At 32.8% G+C, this 12,327-nt stretch overlaps 2 protein-coding genes across 2 annotated transcripts; one reads left to right on the top strand and one right to left on the bottom strand.

Annotated features, from left to right (window-relative positions):
* Positions 1 to 529: 529 nt before the first annotated feature.
* On the top strand, positions 530 to 2,035 carry LOC132753534 (uncharacterized). Its single transcript, XM_060744011.1, has 3 exons — positions 530 to 1,393; positions 1,493 to 1,722; positions 1,816 to 2,035. The coding sequence occupies exons 1-3, from the start codon at positions 530 to 532 to the stop codon at positions 2,033 to 2,035; spliced, it is 1,314 nt and encodes a 437-aa protein (XP_060599994.1).
* A 6,861-nt stretch (positions 2,036 to 8,896) lies between these two features.
* Positions 8,897 to 11,630, bottom strand: LOC132753537 (uncharacterized). The gene is made up of 2 exons (XM_060744014.1): positions 11,514 to 11,630; positions 8,897 to 10,997 (listed from the first exon to the last, which is right to left on the bottom strand). The coding sequence occupies exon 2, from the start codon at positions 10,972 to 10,974 to the stop codon at positions 10,042 to 10,044; it is 933 nt and encodes a 310-aa protein (XP_060599997.1). The 5' UTR covers positions 10,975 to 10,997; positions 11,514 to 11,630; the 3' UTR covers positions 8,897 to 10,041.
* Positions 11,631 to 12,327: the final 697 nt, after the last annotated feature.

The following is a 12,327-nucleotide window of genomic DNA, read 5'->3' as shown; positions in this document are numbered from 1 at the left end:
AAAGCTTCATACCGATTACACCCAAGGTAGTGTTTAAACTTATTTCTTCATAATAACTTCATCGATTTTTCCAAACTAAACAATTTTGTGAAGCCAAATGTTCTGGTTTTAGAGCAATATTTGCTTTTGTCTGCAAATTGAATACTTTGTGTTATAGTCTGATTTTATTGACCTGTCAATTATGAATACATTATATAACTCATTTAAATATTCGATTCCACTTCGTTTCTGTCCGTGTAGATTACGAGAATTAATTTCGAATATGCAAGTAAGTTTTTGAATAGTCACGGTTGCTTTTAGTAAGAGTTGTTATCACATCCGCGATAGCATAGTTCATTGCGCATTTACCTTCTATGACGGAGGTCTGGAGTTCGAGCCCTATTATAGGTAAGTTTTTTTTTCTTCTTTTTGCGGCATACATGTATTTTGTCGGAAAATAAACATTTGTGTAAACTAGTATTCACGGGATTTACGAAAAAACTCCCATTACAAGGGTGTTATATTACATATATGGGGACTTTGCTTAAGCATGTCTGAGGTGAACAATCTTAGCCATCTTGGCTCGAAAGCTAAACAGATTGTTTTAAATGTATACAATTACTTTCTGAAGCAACCAAAGGAAGATAACGGGTCGTGCATTGAGCGCACTGTTCGGGCGACCGGGGTTGGTAATAGGACTGTTTATAGAATTCGAAAGGAACATAAAGACAGAGGACCATTGAAATCTCCACAGCGGTCTCAGAGAGGAGATTATAAACCTCTAGATGACTTTGATACAACTTTAATTAGGAACAAAATCCATGAGTTTAATACGGTACGTCGACAGCTGCCAACACTAAGAAACCTCCATACAGTACTGAAAAACGACATTAAGTTTCCTGGAAGTGTATCAACTTTGAGGAAAGAAGTCAGACAGTTGGGCTTCCGCTGGAAGAGAACTTCAAACAACAGGAAAGTCCTTGTAGAGAAACCCTCTATTGTATCACAGAGGCTTTCCTTCTATATGAGGAAGAAAGAACTAGAAGATCTAGGATTTAAACTAGTGTATGTGGACGAAACTTGGGTTGATTCTGCATATTGTGCTAAACGATGCTGGCAGGGACCAAACGCACCAGGGGTATTAATGCCGTGTAATAAAGGACAGAGGTTGATAGTTGTGCATGCAGGATCGATAGATGGATTTGTTCCTGGGGCTCAACTTATTTATAAAGCCTCATCAAGTACAGGGGATTACCATCGAGAAATGAACGGCGAAAACTTTAAAAAATGGATGGAAACCCAGTTAATACCAAACCTTGACTGCCCGTGTGCCATAGTTATGGATAATGCCAGTTATCAGTCCGTCCAGACAGAGAGATGCCCCACATCAAACACTCGGAAAGAGGATATTAAGGTAGCTAGTCCTTTATACATTGATCTATAAAATAATCACTTGCTGTATACATGTATATGGTTTTCGTAAATTGATATCTTTGCTGTTTTATATTTTCAGATCTGGCTACAAAGACACAATATCTCTTTCAATGACGCCTTGCTTCGTCCACAGCTTCTAGAGTTGGCACGAATGAATAGACCTCCTCCAACATACGCCATTGACCAACTCGTTAGAGAAAACGGCCATGAAATTCTGAGGCTGCCACCATATCATCCCGATTTTAATGCAATAGAGATCATTTGGAGCCAGCTAAAAGACATTATTCGTAAAAGAAATACTACATTTAGGTTAGTAAATTTTTATGTTAATTCAAAAACTTGCGAATCAGACAATAATTTTTTAACAATTTTATACTTAATTCACAAATTGTTATATTTCAGACTCGGGGATGTTCAGAAGATAACTAATGATGCATTTGAAGAGATTGGTGCGGACAGATGGCTGAGTGCTTGCAAACATGTAGACGCGGTTGTTGAGCAGCACAAAAACAATGATCATGTCATAGACGATGTCATAGACTCAATTATTATAAATCTGGCTGATGACAGCAGCTCGGATTCTGACAGCAGCACAGACACCGCGAGCGAAATTGAGTTATAAATTTAGACCACTGTTTTGTATTGCATTTTAATTAATTAAACTGAATTGAATTGATTATAATGTGTTTGAATTTTAGATATTTGTCATTAAAAGATGGTATATGAAATAAAGATAACAGAATGAAAATATGTAAAACATATCATATAATAAAAAAATAACCAAATAATAATAATGATAATTATAAAATATTTAAATGCTCCATAATGGTTAAAATTACAAATAAAAAAATGGCCTTTTGCGGTCTCGAACTTACAAAATTTAGCGTTTGTAGATATTGTAAACCCGCAGTTTACGCTAAAGCGCCATAGCGCTCATCACTTTTAATTCACAGACATTTAATATATATACACCTCGTACTGATATTAAGTTATCGGAAATCTTACGGAAATGATCGAAAATTAATTTATCGTGTGCATAGACCGTATAATAAGTATATATTTGACAGGTTAATAAAATCAAACAATAATTTGGCGATAAAATGTAGCGCATTTGTTGACATTTGCGAACGATGTTGATATTTACCACTAAATCAAGCCCAAAACGCATTTGCTGTATCAAATTCCGCCGTTAATAAAAACTATAGTCATCCCTCTTCTTAAATTTGAGTTTTCCCCCTTCAACTCGAGCTGTTTTAACAAAATTTGCGAAAAACGGCCTTGCTTTGTGTACAGTCTAGCACGGATGTGTACGGGGTGTAAATGGAAAACTGTAGGCGATTGTACGGGATGTAGTAGGTAAACGAATGTCATTTTCTGCTAAATAAATTTTAGTATCAGAGGATATACGAGTACACGTACGCTGATGAAGAAAACGATTAATGTCGGGAGCAGGGATTGTAATGTGAATGATTTTTAATTTTATAAAAGATAAAATTGTAATCATGTTAAGCAACTTGATTATTAATTGCAGTAAACAGTTTCCGTCATGCTACACCACTTTTTATTCGTGACTTTAAGTAAATAGGAAAATCGTAAAACTCAAAAGACCACAATTTCATTCCATATTGGTAGACCATTATGTACGGCAAATTCTATAATTTGTCTTTAACAATTTTAAAACATGTTCGGGTTATGCATTGTGAACAAAACTTGACCTAAACTTAATTGTTATATTGGTTTATTATTTCACTTGTCTTAAGACTTCATTGAAAAACAAACATAATTATGTTAATGAGCTTTGGTAAAATATCCGCCTTGTTTAGTTAGGTTAATCATTAGATTTATCTTTTGGGGAAATACTATACTACTGGCTATAAAGTCTTTCATATTTTTTTGCAGTCAAACTCGGGTGACCTCACTTGAGGGTTCGATATTGTTTAATAAATACGATGCTGCCGGTTATGTTGCTGCTTTTTTTCTAAAAATTATCATGATAATTATGACTATTCAATTATGATGATGATGATGACGATGATGATTATGATGGTATTTTATGTTTTCAGTTCAATAATGCCATACCGATGCACAGAGTGTGCAAAGAGATTGGAAACATTTAAAGAGTCTATTCTGCATATTATTATCGGTATCTTCTAAGTCGACTAATAGATTATATAAGGTGGCTATTTAAAACTGTTTTTAGAGAAGGCAGTGCTAATGCCGTTATATATAATATATAAATCCCCATTCGGACCATTTCCATTCAGCGAGTTGGTTAAAAGACTCCTCAGCATGTATTATAGATACCGACAGACACTATTCAGATGATGGTATGACAATAAATATTAAACGCAACTATACTGTTAGGCTCAAAAACACTAAAAAGTTAAATTATTTACCAAATACCTCTGTATCGTCCTCTTATCTATCCATGTTTAGTATGAAATGAGATTATTTCCAATCAAAAAATGATATAGAAGACTATACTTTAAAAACTATTTGACTGCTAGACACTGTACCTACTACACCCGTTCACTTAAATTTGTTTTCTTTGCTAGACTCTGTACACAAGGCAAGGTCGTTTTCTGCAAATTTTGTTAAAAGCAGCTCAAGTTGAATGGTGTGAACCCATATTTAAGTAGAGGGATGACTGCAGTTTGTGTTAAACGGCGTATTTTGATACAGCAAATGCGTTTTGGGCTTGATTTAGTGGTAAATATCAACATCGTTCGCAAATGTCAACAAATACGTACGCTACATTTTATCGCCAAATTAACACAAAGTATTCAATTTGCAGACAAAAGCAAATATTGCTCTAAAACCAGAAACATTTAGCTTCACAAAATTGTTTAGTTTGGAAAACCCAATGAAGTTATTATGAAGAAATAAGTTAAAACACTACCTCGGGTGCAATCGGTATGAAGCTTTCTACTTTCGTTTTCGGTGTTTTTAGGGGCTTTATCCGGTGGACGCTGTACAACAGTGGTAATCGATTATTTGGTTCATTCAATTAATACAACATTGTCTATGATTTGTGCGTTTTTATATAAAGAATATTATTAAACATCGTAGATTCTATATCATCATTTTTAGTGTACACTATCTCAAGATACACGGCAAGAAATGTTATTTTTATGAGTGGGGCTTACATGAAAGAGCCTTTCCCTGTATGCTTCTTGTAGCCAAACCTACATTTTTTAGATAATGCGATTTCTCAATTCAGTTTCTCAAAAACGTCTCCAAGCAACAATTTCAGAGTTGTATATCTAATATTAGTGCAAACCCTCTTGACTCTTTGAAGAATAATTTAACTTTCTAAATATCAGAAAATAAAGGGATTTTTAATTAGAACACCATCGTTTAGAAAAAATAGACTCAAATTGCCACCGTTGAGGTTTACTCACTGTACGATTGCTAGCATTATCTGTAAAATTATGATCAAATTTGATATTCGAAAAAAAACGTGATTACTATACAGTCTTTTGAAATGTAAAATAAACATCTTTTGAATACACATAGAGAAGATATCTATGTATTGGATACAGTACGAGTTTTTCTTCAAAAGTGTCTTCTTACTGACGTAAGAAGACAGTTCGCTAGGATAAACAACAAATTGTCCGACTTATACGACGTTTAAGTGTAAAGAACAGATAGATTAATGAATACATTTAACTATAAATAGATCTTATTGAAATCAAATGTATGTTCACATTGAGAATATAAAACTAAAGACAATATTTGCATGGCCTTTAAGTTTTGGGTAGTGAAAGGTGTAGGTAAATTGCATACGCACGGAATTTTCGTGCACTTATTAAATCTGAAAGAATTCACTTTCATTCATGATAAACATTGTTGATATGGCTGCCCTCATCAGAGAGATCTTTTATTCAACATTGAAACCGTCTCTGAACATGTTTAGTGTCAATGTTATATGGATATTGTTTGGGACCCCAAATTTTGGTAAGTTTCCTTATTCACATGCTTAACTTAACGCCGTGTTCAGCTGTAGATAGCCGATGATTTTTGTGGATGGGGGGGGGGGGGCTTGGACAGTAAATGTTATATTAATGTTATGTTTTATAGATTCATTGCTCGATGCCTATGAGGTGCGCTATCAAGTTTTCTACATTTTCCGTCTTTCCGGTTTCTATGGTGTTCTGTTTGAGATGAAAGTTAACATATCGCCTGTTACAATTTAAGATTAACCAAATCTCTTGTTTACGCTCAACTATTCGAAAAATAGGGAAAGCTATTGTAATTGTGAACTTTGACGGAATTTTGGCCCTTTTGAATTAGAAAATTTTACATAATTCAGGCTCTTGTTTAATTATCAAGCACTAAGAATAGTCGAGCACACTGGCTCTTGTTAACAAGATAAGTAGCGAGATTTAACATTCTCTCTCGAAGAACTTTCACCATAGGCACTTCTATTGTAAATAAGTTACAGTTCAGAAAGAAACATGCGAAATTTAAGGTTAATCATCGCAAAGATTTCTTAATTTGATTCGCACGAGGATTAAAGTATGAGAAAGTATAAGCATGAGACAAATTCAACGTTGAATGGTGCGAAAAGTTTCTTGCGTGAATGTAAAATCTTCCTACTTTATCTACACAAATAAGACTTTAAAAACATGTCAATAGGAGTCCTTTAATTGGGCCAAACTGGCAACCGTGTATTTCAACTGTTTTAAATCCACGGGGAAAGTAACGGTTATTTAAAAGTGTCTTCTTACAGACGTAAGAAGACACTTTTTGAATAGCTCTGCTGGGGGTATAGTCGTATAAATGTTTTAAACTGTACACACTACAGGTTATAATAGTATGAATAAAAAAACTGGCAGGTTTTATAAGAATAGACCAAATCGATTTGACAAGTGGAAGAGAATGCAACTTCCCAAACATAATTTATTAATTCACATATTCAATTTAGATATATTTGATAATAATTTATTAGATTTCAATAATTGTCTGCAATAAAAGTATTTACTTAAAGATTAGCATAGTATATCTTTAAAGAACCTGTATAAAATGTTCATGTTCAAATCGTTGCAAATAAAATTTCCTCGTAAGTAATCGGAAAGATGATGTGCGATTTTCGCAAAACAGATTTAGCAACATTTAGCAATTATATAAGTAAATTCAATAAGCATGGATGATATAAGGTCTATTTCATTTTCTTGGATTGACACTGATGTTAACTATTCGAAGTATTATTTTACTACGCTAGTCTAAAATGCTTCAATTAATATACTTTTATTCTATTTCGCTACACATAGATTCTTATTTGACAGTCAGTGTTTCCAAATATTTCGGCCTTCCCTGTCGTAAGATTGAATTTACATGTTAAAGAAGGTACATCATGTTTTAATGTTGGCATGTTGATAAGTAATGTATGTATGCAGTCTGATGTTATAAGTAACCTAAGTCATCATTTTGAATAACTAGCAATGACATGTAAAATTCCCAACCGCGAGATTAACCAGATCTTTAAATTCCCATTAAACGACTCCCTCTTTGATTGGCTTTACCCTGACTCTTGAGAGGCAAATAAGAATTTTATTGCTTATAGAACGTTTTGACAATTTTCTTAACAGTTCAAGCTGTTTGAACGTAACAAAATGACAACCTGAATGTGCTTTGTGTTTACATTATATCAAGAGCTTTCGGCGCCGTTATCGTAAGCCCTTACAATGGATATCGGCCTAGTACATCAATGTTCACCTAGTACACCTAGCTTTTGGTGTCGCCAGACATTTCCTAGATAGAAAAAGCTCGTACTCAACAGAATGGACAAATAGAACAGTTTCCTGTCGAAATTCTTGACATAACGTTATAAACATTGGTTTCTTCAGTTATTTTATTCAAACATATTTATTGATTCAATAATACGCTAAGAAGATATGTTCATTTAGAATTCAGACTGTACAAAAACAAGTAAAATACTTTATATAATACATGTATATATAAATGCATATTTTTGATTGCACAGTCATACTTTAGTTTTGTCTCATTCATATGCATACATTTTATACATATATAAAAATATTCACATAAAACTTGCATACGACAATTCTTTCTTTCAAGAGACATGTATATTCAATGAGAATAGTATTCAAGACATGTAATATCTAGGTAAGAATCATATAGTTCAAAAACAATGTATATAAACAGAAAATTAAAAGTTAGGTAACCATTGCTAATAGATAACTAAAACTGCCCTAATGGAAATTAAATCGTAGCCCTAAGCGCGTGTAAAACATTTTAAACGAACGACTGATATTGAATGAAATGATGAACAATGATTACCTAAACCTAGGTAAAATACATTATTATGTTTAAAGCAAGTACAATGGCATTATTTACAAAGAAATCAGATGACGTTGTAGAATACTAAAACGAGTTTAACAGTAGAATACTAAAACGGGTTTAACAGTAGAATACTAAAACGGGTTTAACAGTAGAATACTAAAACGGGTTTAACAGTAGAATACTAAAACGGGTTTAACATGTAATGGTTAAAGCGATGGTGCCGCAGTCTTCGGCGGTGCATTTCAATATAACTTATATATATAACGGTTTTTGGACTTGTTGATTTAAATATAAAAATTAAAAAAACTATATCAAAACATACAAAAAAAGTAAATTAATTTTATAAGTAGATCTATGTGTTTATATTATAAACTATTAAATACTTTAAATAAATACTGAAAATAAATAATTATAACACGTTTACGGAGTATTATACAACAGAAATTATTGTATCACAAAAATGTTTAAAATATTATAAAAAAAACTTCCATAAGCTCCACCACGACAATTCACTAAATAGTTAACTTAATGCAAAAAATAGATAGATAAAACATCCAGCGAAGCATGAAAAAATATATTGTTCTTATACATGCGTATTTGACTTTAACGTTAAACTACACAGAGATCAATTATATACTGGCTCCCTTCTGCCCATTAAAAATATCAATACTTTTAAATATCAATCAATATTAAAGGAAAACCCATTGAGCCGTTTCACATGTAAAAACATATTAACAGCTACAAGCTGCGCATATCCCTCGCTATATTAGATAGAAACATCGCTTTGTCCCGGTAGTGCACTGACAAAATGAAAATTAACCCTTTTCTCTATAACATTTTCGATTACACAAAATGAAAATAATAAACATGAGTTTAGTCAGGCGAGGAACTAGAACAAGCTGATAAACATTTTCATGGAAATATGTTGTCAAGTTTCATAATGTACTTGATGAAGATCTAATTCTTTCATAGATAATCATTTGTAGCACCGAGTTTAATAATAATGTTAATATGTCGGCCTGAATACTATCTTAGAGAGGACCTTTCATATATATATATATATATATATATATATATATATATATATATATATATATATATATATATATATATTATATTATATATATATATATATATATATATATATATATATATATATATATATAATATATATATATTTGAAAGGGCCTCTCTAAGACAGTAAAATGTTTATGCTAATATCTTGAATTTCACAGAAGTAAATGCCTCTTTTAGCAACGATTTACTGACCGAAGTATCAAAATACTCGTATATACATGTACTTAAAAAAACGAGAATAAATATCAAAAAGGCAAAGGCAAAGTTCACAAGACGCAACCCCCGACACACAACAGCGGGGCACCAAGAAGGCACCGAACCAAAACGGGATTGGACACATAGTCGGCGAAAGGAGGGGAGGGACTTGTAAATAGTGAAATGGTAAGAACTTAAAGGGGCCCATACGGAAATTAAATGAACAAGGTGTTTTAGGGGGAAAGGGGGGCAGGACACAAAATGGGATAACTGTCACATTCTACAACTTCTGTGCAACTTATTTCGGTGAGGATGAACTATTTCAAAAGCTGACGAATAAACATATTTGTTATTCATTAGTTTTAACAGACAACATTTCTAAAACAGTTGTCTAATTATATGAAAAGTAGCGAAGTTTCAGCACTCCAGCATATTTAAAAACATTCATTCAGTTATCCTAAACATAAGTTATAGTGGCATGTCATGTCAATACATTGTCACACCGTGTCGAAGATGGTAAAACCGGAACATTATCTAGTCGTGCGTGCGATACAACTTGTAAGTCTGTATCAGCAACTCTTCTCACCGTCTCTGTCAGCTGAGAATTTGAAACACTAATGAATTCAGTAGAAGATACAGGTAGTCCAGTGTTGCTATTTCTTCTGTTAGAATGGAGTTGCTGCATATTCTCGACGTTGCTTATGAAGCCATCTCCATTACTAACCCTGTCACTAACCTCTCCTGAAAGTAGTGTATCTGCAAAAGCTGGCCTCCAATTAATACCTAAATCTTCATTGTTTAGTGTCCTTGGTAAGTTAGGTTCTGGTAGTAAAATCATCTCATTTCCGAATGTAACTGGATATACGACATGTTCTCGAACCGATTGGAATGTCTGATTCCTTGCGTTTTCCATGTTAAAAAATTCTGGGTTTAATGTCTGGAAAAATAATGTGATTACAAAGACAGTCTGGAGAGAGAAATTATATGACACATTTCTTTTAAACTTCCATGCAACAACGACATTTCGGACAATGCTATCAACAATGCCTTTCATCTTTTTGTATCTTCATCTGTACTGATTTTAGATTCCTTAACTTTGTTTTCATGAACTGTGCCTTGCACGTTTTCTTCTTTCATTCCTTTATTATGTTCTTTATCTTCATAAACACTTCTTGCACCACATTCATTTACCTCAGATTGAGTATTATTTCTGTTCGCCTCATTTATTGTTTTTGCTGTCTTTTCTTTGCATGGCTTATTTTCGTCACATACTAAACCCTCATTTTGTAGTGGTCTTATTGACGGAATAATTATTTCATATTTTTCAGTATCTAAATGATCAGAATACTTCTCAGTATCATTATCGATTCTTGTTTGTTCATGTTTACCAACAATATAATGATAATCTGTGTAACCACCAAATGACTGTTCTAAATGCTTTTCATCCGAATCAGAATTTGTATATTCTTCACTCATAGATGTCTCTGGTTGTCTGAGAGCTGTTTTCAGACCGCCCAAATTTTGTTCAATACATTCATTTTCCTCATTATTTGGAGCTGCTTGCTCCTGATATTGTCTACTACTAGTTAAAACTTGTTCATTTTTTTCATCGCCCCTTTCAATTCTTCTGGGCTTATAAATGCTACCAGGGTATTGATCTGTATCAGGAAGTGAGATATCTGGTAGGTTAAGTGATTCATTAGCATTCTTTTCAAGTTTGTCGTCTGCAATCAATTGCGTATCACTTTTTTCTACACATTGCCCTTTCGATTTAATTTGCTGTTCGGTTTGAGATAAGTTACGATGGGGAACTTTAATTGCATTTCGTAAATCAACATCTAACATTTTGTCTTTCAACATCTCATCATCGCAGTTCGGCTTTACAACAGTTATTGATGAAGAGCCATCAAATTTTCTTTCGGCTGTCCTGGCCTCTGAATTGTAGCGCTCCATAGTAAGGTTTATTTCTTGACTCGTTGCCATATGTAATTTTGAATGTCAAACGACTGTAATCATATAAAGTACGTTATTTGTTTGATAATTTTATAAGGAGTTTCTTCTAGAAAAAATAAAATATAACAGGTTTTGTTTGACTGATTAGGTAAGGAATAAACATGATCATGATCATATGATAAAACAATTACTGACTAACGATCGTTTAATATGATGCGATATTTAACGGATATATATATTATATTCTAATGGCTATCGGCTCTGTCAATATGACATTTACTGTTGAATATCGTCATATTCAATGCCTCACAATAATTGTATAATAGTTTATGCTGTATGGTCATTGAATGCGAGTCTGATTCTATTTAAGATATGTAAAATTCAGCCAGTGAATTTGATGCTAAACCCTGAAATAATTATTATATATTAGGGACAATGGCAGCTATCTTTCTAGGGGTGAATGTAGTTGACATTTGAAATCGAAACTAAATTGTTTTTTTTCCGTTTTGTGCACAACACCTTTCCTAAAGTATGAATAAATAAATTAAAAAACAACAACATTTTTTTACCTACTAACGAACGTCGTTAAATGTTTTTCTATCAAGATCTTTGTTGTTTTTTCATTTTTTAAAAAACACACAAAAAAGACATTGAAATCGAAAATGAATTTCCAGTATATCTAATTTTAGATAACGCAATGTAATCATGAACATGTACTGAATCGAATAAACGACCTACATTTTTTGTATCAATTGTTGGTGGGTATTCGAAATAATTAATCAGATTAATAAGAAAATGGGGAACAATTTATAACTATCTGATCTGATATACGCAGTATAAAGATTTTTAATTTTTGTTAATCGATAAAATATCAAAATTCGTCAATCAAGTGCTTGATATGAGGAACAAAATTGAACTCTTTTGCTGACGGGGAAGTGTGATAAGTGTAAACTGAAAATGTCAAAGGTCAGAAAAGGTTGTCAGAGAAATAATTTAACGATTTGTGTCGAAAATACGGATTATTTAGATATATTGCTTTTTAAGTGTCTTTTAATGTTGGATATAAACTTGTTATGGGTGGAAATAAAGAGAAAAAGAGAGAAAAAAAAAACAGTAGTAAAGGAGAAACACCAAATTCAACGAACAGAAAAAATCGGGAAATATAAACATTCTCTGTTCGTTGACAATTCACAAATTTGAGAATTCACAAGTTGAGAACGGTTCGTACCTTACATTGTTAAATTTGGACAACGGGTTAGCGGATCAAGTTTTTAACGGTTCTTATTGTCAATCGGACTGTTCAAAGGTTCATAACATAATGGATAACGGAAAAAGATACATAAACCCTCAGCAATACATGACATCATCAAATGTGGGTCAGTG

The sequence above is a fragment of the Ruditapes philippinarum genome, unplaced genomic scaffold, assembly GCF_026571515.1.
Source record: "Ruditapes philippinarum isolate M1 unplaced genomic scaffold, ASM2657151v2 ctg2314_1_1_1_1, whole genome shotgun sequence".
NCBI classification, from domain to species: domain Eukaryota; kingdom Metazoa; phylum Mollusca; class Bivalvia; order Venerida; family Veneridae; genus Ruditapes; species Ruditapes philippinarum.
This window is presented reverse-complemented; position numbering and strand designations above follow the sequence as displayed.